This window comes from Borostomias antarcticus (assembly GCF_949987555.1).
Source record: "Borostomias antarcticus genome assembly, chromosome: 13".
Classification (NCBI taxonomy): Eukaryota; Metazoa; Chordata; class Actinopteri; order Stomiiformes; family Stomiidae; genus Borostomias; species Borostomias antarcticus.
This window is the reverse complement of record NC_140246.1, coordinates 7,210,634-7,226,956: the sequence shown is the minus strand read 5'-3', so window position 1 is coordinate 7,226,956 and position 16,323 is coordinate 7,210,634. Positions and strand designations below refer to the sequence as shown.

The following is a 16,323-nucleotide window of genomic DNA, read 5'->3' as shown; positions in this document are numbered from 1 at the left end:
GCATTGCGGGCCAATAGTCCTGATAGTGGCGCTACAGCAACCGTCTAAAGTTGAAATTTAAACTTAAAAAAAAACCATAACAAATGTACATGCTATCACTTTGCAACCACCACCAAAATGTAAGCCCAAGTAAGCAGAAACTTCCATATGCTTTGAGCTGGCAGAAATTATGAAGTCCATCACTCTGTTTTTCTCAAAAACGGTAAAATCTATCAAACCTTACTCCTCCCACACTTTTTGGTCAATTGACACCCCGATTGCTACACTGCATCTTCAGTTTGTGGATTGTCCTCCACAAACGATCTTCATAGATTTTTGAAGTATCAAAAATTGAGCCAACAGTGCATCAAAATGTTTTACTGTAAACAGTACTGTATGCAGCTACTCCAAATACTCGCTCAATAAATCTCCAATGTTCATAAAAATTATATTACATCGTAGATGCAGTGTGAAATGTTTCAGAATTTTATCAAAAAAAAAAAAATTTTGACAGTATTTTGAAATATGTCCTCATTTTGTCCCCTCAAACTACTACTGTTCATACAGGAAAAAATACACTACCTGCAATCCTATCGTGCAACAGCAATGTCTCCACCAATCAGAGACGTTGTTGTTGGCAATCCCGCCCCACACCTGTGCCACTGATTGTTTGATTGGTTTCCACCTGTCTTGTTAGTCTGTGTATATATAGCCTACATGTTCTGTAGCTCCCCTTTTGTTCTTTGCCTGTTCATTATTTGCTGTAGCTTGTAAGTCTGTAAGCTTTGTCTTTTGTTCTCCACTTGTTGAGTGTATACCTTGGTTACCTTTATTTTAACAAACATTTTGTGGACTACTGAAACCTCCATGTTACATGCACCTGTGACATTTACATGTGTTGTGGAAATTTCTCTGTCAGAGTATTGTTCAGCCATCGTTCTAAGTTTAACAAAGTTTATTACCAACAGAAAATACAAAAACCCAACTGCAGAAGAGGTCCGTCCAACTCGACTTGCTTTGTGCACACAGCAGTTCACTAAGTGAGAAGTGCGGCCCCAGTTAGGAATCACAACAATCATTTATACAATGAAAAACAACCTTGGTGTCTGGGCCAATTCCTAGTCCTCGCTTCCCACCCCCCAGTCCAGCTGGATTCCCGTTTTGTTGACAGAGAGACTGGTATGGCTGGGGTGCGAGCAGAGAGTCACTTCAACAAAAACAGAAGATAACAAAGTACACAGCATTCTTTCTCTAGCCAAGGTATGAGAGGCCAATTCTGTGACCTAAACAGCAGACACAGAGATCTAACTCAGCCCTAGTATGTCCAACGAATTCAAATAATATCTAATAACACAGAATGTCCATTACACATGCCTTTACATCCATCCATCTATGGCAGGTAGCTCAACAAGAGTTCAAGCCCAGGGGGATGCAGAATAAAAATGCTAATGCATACTCCATTGAGCTGTGCAACATTTTTTTAACGATATTTTTTAACTTGTAGCTGTTACTGTTTCTATTGCTTGCTTCTTTTGTTTGTATCTCATCTGCCCAGTCTTTTGTCTCAATCAGTGCCACCTGTGTTCAATCCAATCAAATCAGTGAATCCATGCTGAGTCCAGAGTCCCACAGCTCATTCCCATCACAGTATGTAGGCCTACTTCATGCAGGATTCCTATGGTGGTTTTTTAGGTCAAACGACCAGCTTCTCACTTGGCTCGAACAAGAACATGACCTTCCCTTGGTGTCTGGTTGTGAGTTCAAGCCCTGGGTGATGCAGAATAAAGATGCTAATGCCTACTCAAGCATTGTACTGTTTGGATTTCAGATACATGATTTTAAAGATTTATTTATTTTTTAAAGATATTTTTTAGGGCTTTTCAGCTTTCATGTTATAGGACAGTGTAGAGAGACAGGGAATGTGGGAGAGAGAGAGAGAGGGGAGGACATGCAGCACAGGACCCGAGCCAGAAATCGAACCCGGGTCCGCCGCGTGAAGGATATGGCATATGGTGCGCACCTTCCCGGTGAGCTACGGGGACGCCCCTTTTAAGATTTTTTTAATTTAAGAACTTTTAAAGAGGCCCTCATGTATCTGTTATTGTCTCCTTCCTCTTCCTCCTAACGCCTGGCCCCGATCCAGTCCTGCGCAGCAGCTGTAATTCTGTATACTGTACATTCCTAGTGCTTAATTATTTCATGCATTCATGCTGGAACACAAGGGCCTTACCCAAACTGTTCTCACAAAGTTTAAAGCATAGAAATGTTCATGTTTCAGCTTACCAAGACATTTCGGACAATTCTATGCTTCCAACTTAGTGGGAACAGTTTGGGGAAGGCCCTTTTCTTTTCCAGCATGGTTGTGCCCCAGTGCACAAAGCAAGGTCCATAGAGGTATGGTTAGGTGAGGTTTGTGTGGAATAACTTGACTGGCCCGCACAGAGCCCTGACCTCAACCCTATTAAACACCTTTGGCATGAACTAGAATGGAGATTGCGAGCTAGGCTCTCTCGTCCAACATCAGTGTCTGACCTCATAAATGGTCTTCTGAATGAATGGGCAAAATTCCCCACAGAAACACTCCTAAATCTTGTAGAAAGCCTTCCCTGAAGAATGGAAGCTGTTATAGCTGCGAAGGTGGGACCAACTCCATATTAATATTGATTAATTTAGAATGGGATGGCTTCTGGTGTAATGTGAAGGTGTTCCAATACTTTTGTCCATATAACATCCATATGGATGAAAATCTAACTGGGTTGAGTTAGAGAATCAAAAGAACACGCGAGTGGTCGATTCAAGCTGGTTTCAAACAGTTACGTTTTGTAAAGCGGACTCTGAAAACAGGAAGTGTTTCCGTCGAAGTGGTTGGACTGAAGGATCGGGGGACATTTTATAGCATGGTAGAGGAAGTCACATGCACTCAGGGAGAAAGGGTAAAGGGAGGTGATGTCACAGAGCAAAGGGTGTTTCTAAACAGACTGAGAAAGAAGTTTCACAGAGGTTGTAAAACGATGAACAGAGAAGATCAATCAAATAGGAATTCAATCAACTAGGAAGATCAATCACAATAGGAAGATTCAATTACATAGGAACACAGAAAGGGGATAACACATTGATGAGACTGGAATTTCATTAACATCACCTCCAGGGAGCAGGGGATGGAGTTGTATTTTCAGCTGTATTTTAAAATATTGCAATGTGACCCGATATGTATGCCGTCACTTCATCGGGTGCCCCAAAAGAGAGAGGCCCTTGCCAATACCCAGCCCTAGCGGGCATGGTGGGTATGAGCGTGGGCTCTCTCTCAAAGCCGTTGAAACATCAGGGTAGCAGTTCTAGTCCATTCACAGCAGACTCTATCACTACCGTGAGTCATTTTGACTCCTCACAGTATTGAGATGATCATGTTCCCTATCAGGTCTTATGTAACATAAATTAGACTGAGGTATTCCACCTTTCCCTATCGACCCCCCATCCCTGTTTGTCAGTTTGGCTGCTACCAGAGCGGGCAGGCGATCATAACGCTAATGGCCAGGGGGGGTAAAGAACAGAACATACAGTCTGTTGTTGGCTTCCGACCACCAGCTGAGCCTCCCCAGACTCTCTCTCCCAATTCTCTCTTTCTCTCTTGCTTCTCCAATTCTCTCTCTTGCTCTCCCAATTGTCTCTCTCTTTCCATTCTCTCTGTGGCTCTCCCAATTCTCCCAATTCTCTCTCTCTCTCTCTCTTGCTCTCCCAATTCTCTCTCGCCCAATTCTCTCTCTTCATTCGCTCCCACTGGTTCTGCTCTCTGTCCTCTCTCTCTCTCTCTCCTCTCATCGTTCTTTCACCACGGGAGTGGTAATGGTTCTGAGTAGGCTGTTTAGCAACGAGGACATGGATGTGTAGGCCGGGCTCCTAACAGATGCTGAGAGCCCCAGAGACTTTGGTGTGTGTGTGTGTGTGTGTGTGTGTGTGTGTGTGTGTGTGTGTGTGTGTAAGTAAACAGAAAACCTGAGGTTTGAGCGGTCTACTCTGTTTGGGCTCCATGGTAAACAATGAAAGTAAACTCTGTCACAAGGCCCACGCTTGCTTTGGAGCATTTATGTGTGTGTGTGTGCGTGTGTGTGCATGTGTACCTGTGTGCGTGTGTGTTTGCGTGTGTACCTGTGTGCTTGTGACAATGAGGGAGGTAGGCCTTGGTGCAACAAGAGAGGAATGAAATGTACTTTGTCTTAGTGTGGGCGACTGGCACAGTATTTTTCAAGGACTTTCTGTCCATCAAAAGCTATGTGCATCACATCACTGCACTGTTTTTGCTATGAAAAGAAGTGTTTCAAGAGAGTGTGAAAATCATCTGTGGGCTTATTAAATGTCAAGGACCCTGCTCTGTGTGTGTGTGTGTGTGTGTGTGTGTGTGTGTGTGTGTGCGTGGGGGGGGGGGGGTTAATGACTAATCAAAGCAGAGCCTAACGGGACATTACTCAGATGAAGGGGAGCAGAAGGAGAGGCCTGTATGTGTGTGTGTGTGTGTGGTATTTATACCTATGTATGTGTTGTCTTAGCATTCTCCAGTGTTCACTCTGCTAAAGCTGTACTGAAGCAGATTTTCGATTCAAGACACTCCTGTGTTCTCTCTCTGAGCTGTAACAAGTCTCTCAGAACGACCACTGAGGAACAGATGGTACATAATTCAATGCTGTACTTTTCGGCAGTGCCTGGAGCAGGCCTTGGTTTTTTGGTGCTGGTCTTTTTCTTTTTTTCCTTTTCTTTTTTTAGCATTCTTCCTTCCCCTCTCAGACCATGGAGCCAAGCAGCCCAGCGGCTGCAGACCAATCATCCAATTTCCCAGCAACTCTGGCCCAAGTCTTCCACATTGGCAATTGATGAAATAAAGCCACTAGGACACGACGTTCAACATGAATGTGCTCTCCTGTGCTCTCTTTCTCTCTCTCGTCCTCTGCGAGGAGAGAGCCAGCAGAAGATAAGGTTTCAGAGATCCTCGCTAGCCACTTACCGAGGCCCCTGTAGCACCTCTTTTCAGCAGCTGAATTCCATTCGCCACTTGCCAATGGCTGTATTCAAGGTGGTCCTATTCTGAAAGCATTTCTTATTCACATTCCTGTCCTTTGTCCAGGTTTGCTTGCTGGGAAGGAACTCTGACATGTTTTATGTGCTAATGGATCTGGAGGGCCTCGTGTGTGGAGGTGAACACTATGTAGAAAGTAGCAAAAGGTTTCTAGAGGTAAAAACAGCGGATGTTTCCACACTGAGAGTGGCACTGTCAGGACAAAATGTGTCCGGGTGACATAATTGCTTTCGTTGCTGTGGAAACGTGAACTAGCGGGTGGATTGTGCGGCCTGAGTTTGAGTCATAACGCCCAAACAGCTTTTTTCTTTAATGCATTGGTCGCAGGTTTGAATGTCAGTGAGCATTTTGTTTGGTATTCCTAGTTCTTAGTTATTAATTAATTAGTATGTAAACTTTGTTGCATGTTTGTCTGTCTTTCTGTCTGTATGTGTGTGTGTGTGTGTGTGTGTGTGTGTGTGTGTGTGTGTGTGTGTGTGTAGCTCTGCAGCGCCAGGCTCTGAGGAGGAGGCCGGGGGAAACAGCCGACAACGCCACGACCGCTACAGCAGAGACGCCGCCGCCGCCGCACCTGGGGGTCTGGAGAGGAGGATGGAGGAACTGGAGAAGGTACGCGCTGAACAGGGCCGCCGTCGGCTGCTGTCCACCTGTCAACCTGAGGCACTGTACTGTACTGTTATCTGTAAAGTAAAGTTTCAAAACATACAGTAGGTGATGACTATCAAATGTGCGTGTACATGTGAGTACTACTAGTCGAGGTGACCTCAACTGATATCTCTCTCTCCAACACTGCGCTTATGAAACACCTCCGATTCCCGCTTCTTATTTTCAGCTCCCATCACACCTCCTTCTAAAATGTCAACCCCGGTCTGAAAGAGGAAAATATGACAGATTTTTCTTGGCACAACGGGTGGTGCTTTGACTACATAGGCCCATCTAATCCCAAGGCTTACATTATTTTTTTTATTTTTTTTCAGAAATGTGTTCTGTATATTGTCACTGGCCTTCCCTAGCTGGTAGTTATATGTGACTGATGTCATAGTTTAGGCATGTGCTACATATTTCATTGTTTTGTCACATTACAGCGCCGCTCACCACAATGCAAGTTTAGCTTTGAAGCTCCTGTTACCTACGCATCTCAACCCTGTATGATAAATGTGGCTTCGAGATGAATGGCAGCAACAGTACTTATGGAGATTGGACCCCATTTTTTTGTGTATTTCCTCGTTGCCCCTGGAAACCATTTCATGTTTGTCTGTGGTAGAGGCATGGTTCAGATGGAGAGACACATTTTGGAGAATAGGAACAAAATCATTGTGATGTAAAATTATATGACTTTTGTCAGTGCCTGTCCTCCTGTTGACAAGTTATCTGTGTGTGTGTATGTTTGTGTGTGCATGTTTATGTGTGTGTATGTGTGTGTGTGTGTGTGTGCATGGGTGTGTGTGTATGCGTGTTTGTGTTTGTGTGTGTGTGTGTGTGTGTGTGTGTGTATGGGTGTGTGTGTATGCGTGTTTGTGTTTGTGTGTGTGTGTGTGTGTGTGTGTGTGTATGGGTGTGTGTGTATGCGTGTTTGTGTGTGTGTGTGTGTGTGTGTATGCGTGCGTGCGTGTGTGTGTGTGTACGCGTGCTGCGTGTGTGTGTGTGTGTGTCTAGGAGCTGGCCCGGGAGAGGCAGGAGAACGCCAGGCTGTTGAAGGGCCACCAGGATAAAGATGACCTCATTGACAAGCTGAAGGAAGAGATTGACCTGCTCAACAGAGTGAGTGCTTTCCCTTTTTAGAGGATTATGCATGTGGACTAACCTGGTGGACTAACCTGGTGGACCTCTTTCAGACACTAACGGCCATTTTCCTGGACCTATAGGCATTACGTCATTTGAAGACACTTTTAGTCAAGGTCTAGGTGTGTCCTGTGTCTGGAACACCACCACCCCAATAATATGGTGAGAGTGATCTCATCAGTACAATCATACTGTATACAGCTGTAACATACCAGCGAGTCTTTGATGGACAACACAGATCGTCAACCCACAGTAGAGTGCTGTTTCTCTTATTGTCAGCTGAAAGGCCTCCGGTCATTTGAACTAAACCGGTGTGCTCTGTAGAGAGTGAGAGAGGCATAAGCAAAAGCATGATGGCTTGGAGTGACACACTCATACAAAAGCTTCCTCCAAAAAAAGCCCTCTCACATTAGGCTGATTTACCAAGATCTCATAGCCTCCTGATGAATTGCCATTTCGTTTCACCCCATAATTCAGTCTGAAAGTGCTCCTGTTGACCTTATTCCCATTTGGTCAAGTCTGACGTAATCAGGTGGGAGAATGCGGAAAGTGCCCGTTGTCTTCGATGTTAAAAGATTGCTATGATAATACCACTTAAGAACCGAAATAGTAAACATAACAGGCAGAATACATATAGCCTAATATTTTCATATTCATTCACTTGCATGTTTTTCCAAATGCAAAAACAATGGCAGTGAAAAACAATCGGAGTCTGGTAATGATGAGTTTGTAATTCCGATAGTATATTCTGCCTGTATTTTTGTTTTGTTTTGGAGACAACGGGCACTTAGACTTGACCAAATGAAGGCTGTGTGAATAAGGTCATTTGCAGCCATTTTCCGAGATTGTCATTGCTGAAGATGGAGTCCTCGGTCATTTGTTTATCCCCTACCCAATCACATCACACAGTTTAATTCCGTCATCGTATTCAAAGGACCAATGGTGTCTGGTGGGTCCTAGAACTGGAGAACTTAAATCTAAGCAAAGCAAAATGCACAGCCATAACAACTTAATAACAACTTAACAACTTCTCCTGATTTTTTGTGACCTGGGCGCTGTGCCTCCGCACACTGATCACTGCAGCTTGATCGAGAGCCTCATTGATCCGAACTCTCCTAAAAAGTTGAAGCTTGACTGTGGCTCTAAGATGATTTTTATACTTACTATGCTTCTGAACTGCCTTATGAAAATTGTTTAAGGCTGTGTGTCCACCAACGAGCTGTATGTAGCTGAACAGTGCCAAGCTTACAGCTGTGTAGAGCGCACTAGAGCCGGAGTTTAGAGCTTGCTAGGCTATCGATGTTTTACAGCTACGTTAGCAACGAGTGTCGTGTTTTTGAAGACTGCAGATTAACTAGCCAAGTTAAGATAGCTAGCTAGTGTTAGATATGTAAGATAGCTAGTGCTAACGTTCTCTGTCTCTGCGGTTTTGCCAAAAACTGACCGTTGTCATTGTCAGAACAGCCGTTTACAGCCTGCGCTCTAGCCCAAAAAGTTAAACTTTTTTCAACTGCAAAAAAAGCCTAAAGCTCATGGCGCTGTAGCGCTAAAAGCACTTGGAACACAGCTCTCGTCTCTATAGCGCCCTAGAGCTCATTACCCATTGTAAACAACAAGAAAAGAAATACAGCAGCCTAAATCATCATAACCAATTGTAACCCATGGGTTGTTCAGAGAGCAGGTTGTCCGGTCAAAGAGGAGACATGGCCAACAAATTAGCTTCTGAAGCTTAGCACTCCCAGCTAGCCACTCTGTTCTAGCATAACTTTTACCACAGAAAGTTCTGCACTTACCTCCTCCAATTCTGTTTTCTTCTCATCCTCTCCAGTGATGGTGTAGGTCTCCCATCTTGTTTTATTTTGAGCTGCTGCTCAAAAGGTAGCTTAGTGAAATCAACTTTATACAAATACTCAAGATCTCCAAAAGCTAGATAGTTAAAGTGGGTAACGTGATTGACAGGTGGTGTGAATGACGGGACAGTCATGACAAGTTTTGATTGGATAAACCGTCCCAATGTTAAAATGTCAATGGGAATTCCAATGTAAGCACTTGGAGAGCTGGCTTACCCTATGCCCACCTGAAAGACTGGACTGGGAGGGCCTACCAGCGACGGGTAGTCTACGCTGGAATGACCCAGACGCACGGACAGGCAGAGCTGCAGGACGTTTGGGCATTCCTGGCATTGCTGCTGGCTTTGCGTTATTTTATTCTCGCTGCAGTACAATGAGTGCAGTCATCTTTTTGAATGTGTGTCTGGTTAGAACCTGCTCTCTATTTATATTACAGATGCAATTAATTGTATCTGACTTACTTTCAGGCTTGGTAAATTCCATTAAGATATGCCAAATTAATGTGCATTCATTTGCATCTCCTCCCAGTATCTTGCACACTCATCTTGAGCTGAAGCTTGCATATTCATTACAGCTGCAATCAGTGATTTTATTTTACTATTAAATTCCACTAGATGGCTTCAAACTTGTGTAAATAAACAATGACTATGCCACCCCCCCCCCCCACACACACACACACACACACGGGTGAGCAAAAGTAGCCTTACAAGCTAGGTAAATAAAAAATAAAAAAGTAGCCTACAATTATCTATGAATGTAGACTATTACACTACAGAAGAAGAATTGCATTCGGTAACATTTGTGAATAGGTCAAGACCTGTACAATCATGAATGTGTTAGGCCTACATTATTACTTAGCAATTGCATTCGGGATAATATATGTTTCGATTAGGAATTATTATATGGTAGCCTAATTTAGCAAGGTGGCATCGGCAGTATGTGGTTGTGCTGCAAATAATATAATGCATTTAGCAATAGCAGTCAATGAGTCTTATTAATTTCCTTACCTTCTTGAGCCCATGCATGCCTCCGAGCTTCACTTCCTAGTTGGGCCATGATCCAGGTATAGGGTGTCGAATTGACTCAGGCAAATTATTTCAGTGCCATACAGACGGCCGAAGGTTGTGAGCGAAGGCCAGTGATGGTAGAAAAACTGTCCTATATCTGATTGTCTGAGAGAAGGGTGGAATGAATGAACATACCTGGCAGTGTCTGTAAAATTGAGGAGATACAGTATGTGCCAGCACTCTAAAACGGTAGAGAGGGGAAATAAATCTTGTGCATAACTGGGGATCCATGAGACCAGCTAATAAAGGGAGAAAGGGAAATGCCAGTCCTGTAATGATGATCGTCCAGCCAGGTAGGTTGAGCTGTCAAATCTTGGATCATCAGTGGGAGAGGAAAGAAGAGATTTTCCAACTGGATCTGCCATTTTGGAATATATTAACATCAGATTGATGTGCATAGAGCACAGATTTCGGGCAAAATGAAGAGGAGGGAAGACAAAATAACTTTCAAATTTCTTTCCAATTTTTTTTTTTAAAAGATTTTTCCAAAATGTAAAATATATATATCTTTGTTTTTTGCTTGCCATCATTAGTTTGTCAAGTCTGACATTTGACAATTGCTGCCTGCTCAAGAAGAAGCTTGCATGCTTGCAATGGGCCTCAGAGGGGCAGAGCCATATAAGGCATGGGGGCGGAGCAAAGGCACGTTCCGACTATTGACAAGACAGGCAGAAATGCTGGAATCCCACCAGACAGGCCACCGGTAGGGATGAGTCACTAAAGTAGGGAACAATGGCTCAGTGAAACAATCTGATATAAGCAGTGTTGGGAGTAACTGATTACAAAGTAACAGATTACTGTAATCAGATTTCTTTTTCCAGTAACTTGGAATGTAAGGGATTACATTTGAATTTTCAGTGATCAGATTACAGTTACTGACCTAATAAAAGTGGGACTACTTTGAGTTACAGTACTTATGCACATCCCTGCCCCCTTTGATTTGGCTGGTATGCACATGCGGTCTGGCTGAGCTGACTGTTTTGGTCATCAGGGTCGAGAAGTGCCAAAAGTGCTGGTATAGGATCCGATTTTCTTGTGTCTATTATTATCTAAGATGCAAAATTGATCCTATATCAGCACTTATATGATTCGGGTAAGAAATGATCTGGTTTTAGAAAGTAACTCAAAAGTAAAGTAATTAGTGATCCGATTACTTTTCAGAAAGAATAATCAGTAATCTAATAAAAAATTAAAGAAAGTAATCAGTAATTTTGCTTGATTACTTTTATTAAGTAACTTGCCCAACACTGGATATCAAGTGGTTTTAAGTAGTTTTGACAATGTGAATTAAAACACTGATTGCAGCTTTAAGGCAAACACACAAAAATCAGTGTGTTTATTAAATTAGTAAATCAGCTTGTACATTTTTATGTAATTGGTAGGTTTTACACGTGGTTTTACACATGCCCCTTAGTCTCCAATACCCCAGCCACTGAATTGGTTTTGAAACATTTGGAAACCCCATCCGGTTTTCTGTATAGAGCTGTCAGGATGAACTATGATGCTGTTTGAGGTGATGAGAATTCCAACTCTTCAGGTTCACTCCCCTGCATCCTGTGGCAGATTTTGGAAACATTTATGCGCTCGCCGTTTGCAGCCCTGACTCAAAACAGCTGGCCTTGTCAACCATTAAATATTCCCTAACAGAAAGCTAGATATGGTCAAGGGTCATCACAGCAATCGATAGTCAGAATAAAACGTTTTGTAGTTGAACGTTTGATTTTTAATCATGTTGATATTACTTCTTCAGTGAATCTCCAGTGAATCTCACTTCGGCTCACCCTAACTGTCCAGAGACAAGCATGGGCAAGACTTTCAGTAACATGCTTGCATAATTTCACAGAATGACTCGTCAAAATGTAAAGGGGACAGCTATACTGTACCTCCTATGTCTCTCACCTTGGGGACCAATTATAGTGTTTCACTTGGCACACTGCCTCCCCATTGGCACCAGATAGAGCCAGAGTAGAGATAAGCCCAACAGCGACACACTTCTCCCTGTGAGATGCCTTGGAATTTCTGAGGAAATTGATATTCGGATTGAAGGTTCACAGAGATCATTGGCTCCCGGTGTTAAAGAATGATGGGAACCTCGCCAGTGGATTTTAGTTGTCCTATTTGTCTGCATGCTGAGGTCAGGGGCCTGTGTCCCAGACTGCAGGGAGGGTTCAAAGGTCAGGCAGGCTCACAGAGCTGGTGCCCTCAACCTCTCTGAACCTGCAGTTGATTCAGCAACTCCTCATCTCTGCCAGACAGTCAACAAACCCACCCCCCACACTCTCACACCTCACAACCTCTGCTCTGCCTTTTCTGGGTCGTGGCGTTGGCGGTAAACACTGTTTTTGCCTTGGCATCTGAGCAGGGAAACTCGGTGGGGGGCGACCTTTCATGTCTCAGATATTCTCCAAAGAGAGATTGTACCCTCCCCCCCCACCCACCCACCCACCCACCGCCAACGAAACATTCCAACCCAAACAAGTCGTGAGTTTAACCCTCCGCCAAGGCACACATTGGTCAGAGTTTGTTTTTCACTTCACAGGAGCCAGCAAGTGTCCCCGCTATGCTGACTGTTTTCATTATCCCAAGCCTTTCTTCATTATGACACTACCCACAAGCCCCCCGGCTTCGCGGGGGAGGTAATATCGCTGTGAGGTCAGAGCATCACACGCACAGGAAGCTGGCCGTACGAGCCGGGCATGCAGTGAGACAGCCAGTCGGAGACTGTAGTGCGAGACCTGATGCGATAAGGGCAGATAACAGCGGATCCCACCCTCGGCGACGACACAATTAACTCTGACTCCCGACCAGGAGTTTGTATTGGAGGGAGGGCCGTGGGGCCATTCCACAGCCGGCACGCCCACTGGCCCCTGTTGAACATCTGCCTCTGGGCGGACTTGAAGTAAAACCAGCTGTCTGCTGCAGTGCACAAATTACAACAGGTGCATTCTTGTTGAGTTATACGTTTGATGCATATAGATATTATCTCTTTTCATTTTGGAGGAAACTGACCTCTGTTTTTATATGTTTGCTACATACAGATATCTCTCAATTTTGAAACTGACCTTCTATCATGCCGTTATTAACCTGTAGTCTTGCTTCAGAGCCAGGCTGGGGGCCATAATAACTGCATCCGGTGGAACGAGAAATCCTTTGATCTGAAATGAGACTGCATCGTTCCCTTCTCGTCCGGAGCGCGGACGCTGAGCTGCGCCTCGGTGACCTCTGGCCTCCCACTCCCGTATACCGTTGCACCTTTTAAAGTTTCTTGATAAGTGGAACAAGGACTCGTCCTGACGATTAGCCCGCCGCCTGTCGCCGGTGACTGAGGAAACGGAAAATGAGAGGTGACACTTCGCTCTGACGAGCCGCCAGGGCGGGCGGCCCTCCTCGTTTGCGGCTAATTGGAGCTGTTTCATTTGTTATTACCAAGGCTGAGGCGGCTGAATACGAGACCCGCGACTGCGGAGCACTCGATTCTGATTCCTACGCTCCCCCGCCTCCCCCTCCACCCTCCCCCTCCTTCCACACACCCACACACACACACACACTCTCTAAACTGACGGGAAGGCCGACGGTGTGGACCGGAGGATGGCTGTGCATATTCACGTGTCTTGTCTTGTCCAGACATGTCTGACGTGTTTCTGTTCTCCTTGTGTCGGTGTGGCGCAGGACCTTGATGACATCGAGGATGAGAATGAGCAGCTGAAGCAAGAGAACAAGACTCTGCTGAAGGTGGTGGGTCAGCTGACCAGGTAGAATCTCCACGATGGACCGGTCCACCCCCCCTCAACAGCGTCTCTTGGGCTAACCCAGGACCACTCTCAACCCCCCTCCTACCCTTTCTCGGTCCCACGTCCAGCAACCTGTATGTTTGTCTCTGTGTGTCCCATGTTTTGGAAGAGGAACTTCAATGTTCATGTTAAGCCTCGTGCACCTTGCATGCTCCCCTGAGGGTGTTGTTTTCCATTCTGAGGGAGTGTCAGGATATGAGAGAGCTTTTCCAATTTCTCTGCCTCGTCTCAAGGGGAGTTTCTTTGTTGGTATATTTAATGTAAATGTGTTGTACATAGGCCATTTAGAATTGTTGTTTTTTTGTTTTCGATGAAACCTTTAAAAAAAGAAAAATTTAAATGAAATTGAATGTACATGGCGCACCACCAGGCACACAAGGTTGTCATTTAGGTCGTCTCAGGCCTCATGGCGTTTTTTGGGACTCAAGATCTGTTGACCAATTTGTACTTGCCCAGGACACGTGCAACAGATTATCAGTGGGTTCTTCATGTCCGGCTAAAATGAATCAGTCAGAGTTCCATCTCAGACCTCCCCTCAGTCGGTGTCATCTGTACATCTTTATCTGAGCAACCCGCTCAGTCATAGAGCCTGGGTTATTAAGGCCAAATTTCTGAACAACATCACTACTACTAGGAACAGGAAGCCTGGTGCTTCTTTGTCTGTTGGTGTCCATGCCAGTTTGAATCTCTTAACCTTCCCATTTGTTCTTGCTACATTTAAACCCAGGTTAGTATACAAACATACATGCCTGCAGTCTTTCAAGATATACTGTCTGTATATGCCCATTATAAATCATTAAAGCAAGCAAGTCATTTACATCAATTCTATGCTTTAGCTATTTCAATGTTGACAGTTAAGTATTATAATTTGTTGGTGGTGATACTGTATGTGTTGGGGTGAAACCCTGTAGAAATCTATGTGGAATCTTTTTGTTTGGTATGCATATTTTTGCATTTTTAATTCAAGCGTTTACAAGCTCTGTTTTTTGCGATATTATTAGATGTGTAGCTTAAGATGAGCAGTAGAGTAAGCTACTGTCCACGATGCTTATTCTCTTGTTTTGTAACCAAATCAACTGAAGGAACATATTGTTCGGAATGCATCTCCAATGTTTACTGAAGACGGTGATATGACTGGGAAGGCATAAGACTTAACTGTACTTAGATCGCTGCATTCCATAGAGAAGGCCGACTGGCTGGAGACAAATGTGCAGCTCTCTCTCTCTCTCTCGCGCGCGCACGTGCGCATGATGTTCTCTACCAAGCCATGATGTACTCTATCAAGCAAAGAATATATTTTGATTTTTAGGCTGTACAGGGGGGTAATTCTCAATACAACCCCTTTCTCACAGACAGACATGGACACCCAGATTCACACACGCGCACACACACACACACACACACACACACACACACCTCTCTTTCTTACTACAATATGCATGTACAGGAGATGAAGGTATAATAAACGTTTGATTATCTCTCCTCAGTCGACTCGTTTGTGTTCATAAAGACTGATTTGATGTGGTGATGCTATGCCACTGAGCCTGTAACGTGACGTAACATGGATTGTGGGTTGTGTGTGTGTGCGTTTGTGCTGTGTGTGTGTGTGTGTGTGTGAGAGAGATGGAGAGTGTGTATGTGTGTGTGCGTACTGTAAGTGTGTGTGTTGGGGGGGCGGATTCTGTTGTGGGTGCTCAAGAAAAACACCCCGAATTCTTCCCAGCCATGGCTATTCATCAAACCAATCACCTGCAAGCCTCACTGTCAGGCCAATCTCATGTACCCAATCACAACCCATCCTGAAGGGAAAGACCACATGTCTGGGTTGTCAGGTTTCCATCCATCCCAACTTTGTGGCAGACTAATAAGATATATTGAAGACAGAATGGCTTCACGCGGTTCATATCATTCAGGACTAATGTCATGGTAATTGCCTGGTTTCCGACGAAAACTGCTCTGGGCAGCTTCCATAATTCCTATTAGCATTTTTATAGAAAGTTCTAAGGCTTTCGATTTAGTGTGCTAATATAAAGGATTGGAACAATTCCATTCCTTTGGACTGAGATCATAATCCTCTCTAGGAGCTCACCTCGTATTTCTTAGTGTATTGAGTGCTTCCTCTCAGAAGAATGCCGGCCAAACCGCGGGCCATCGTGGACAATGTCTCCCACCCTCTTCACGACCCTCTGGTCAGGCAGAGGAGCTCCTTCAGACCGGTCCTGCCACAGTGCTCTACCGCCTCCGTAGGTCCTTCCTACTTGCTGCCATGCTATACAATTTGAATCCCTGCAGGAGGTCGGGCACCATGACGCGGGGTGGCGGGGACATTGGGCAGTCCGGGGAGTCAGAGCGCCTTTGCACGGGGCCAAGGTGCACGGCATCCATCCATCCATCCATCCATCCATCCATCCATCCATCCATCCATCCATCCATCCATCCATCCATCCATCCATCCATCCATCCATCCATCCATCCATCCATCCATCCATCCATCCATCCATCCATCCATCCATCCATCCATCCATCCATCCATCCATCCATCCATCCATCCATCCATCCATCCATCCATCCATCCATCCATCCATCCATCCATCCATCCATCCATCCATCCATCCATCCATCCATCCATCCATCCATCCATCCATCCATCCATCCATCCATCCATCCATCCATCCATCCATCCATCCATCCATCCATCCATCCATCCATCCATCCATCCATCATCCCTCCCTCCCTCCCACCTGTCTGCAGACTGCTAACTTAACCAGAATACCACCATCTGCCTT

At 44.8% G+C, this 16,323-nt stretch overlaps 1 protein-coding gene across 1 annotated transcript in view; it reads left to right on the top strand.

The window, feature by feature from the left end:
- Nucleotides 1–14,990, top strand: part of pawr (PRKC, apoptosis, WT1, regulator) — a 66,382-nt gene extending 51,392 nt beyond the window's left edge. The window contains exons 5-7 of the mRNA XM_084448071.1: nt 5,530–5,656; nt 6,704–6,808; nt 13,416–14,990. Coding sequence (XP_084304197.1) covers nt 5,530–5,656; nt 6,704–6,808; nt 13,416–13,502 — 319 coding nt within the window. The 3' untranslated portion in view covers nt 13,503–14,990. The remainder of the gene's footprint in view (nt 1–5,529; nt 5,657–6,703; nt 6,809–13,415) is intronic.
- Nucleotides 14,991–16,323: the final 1,333 nt, after the last annotated feature.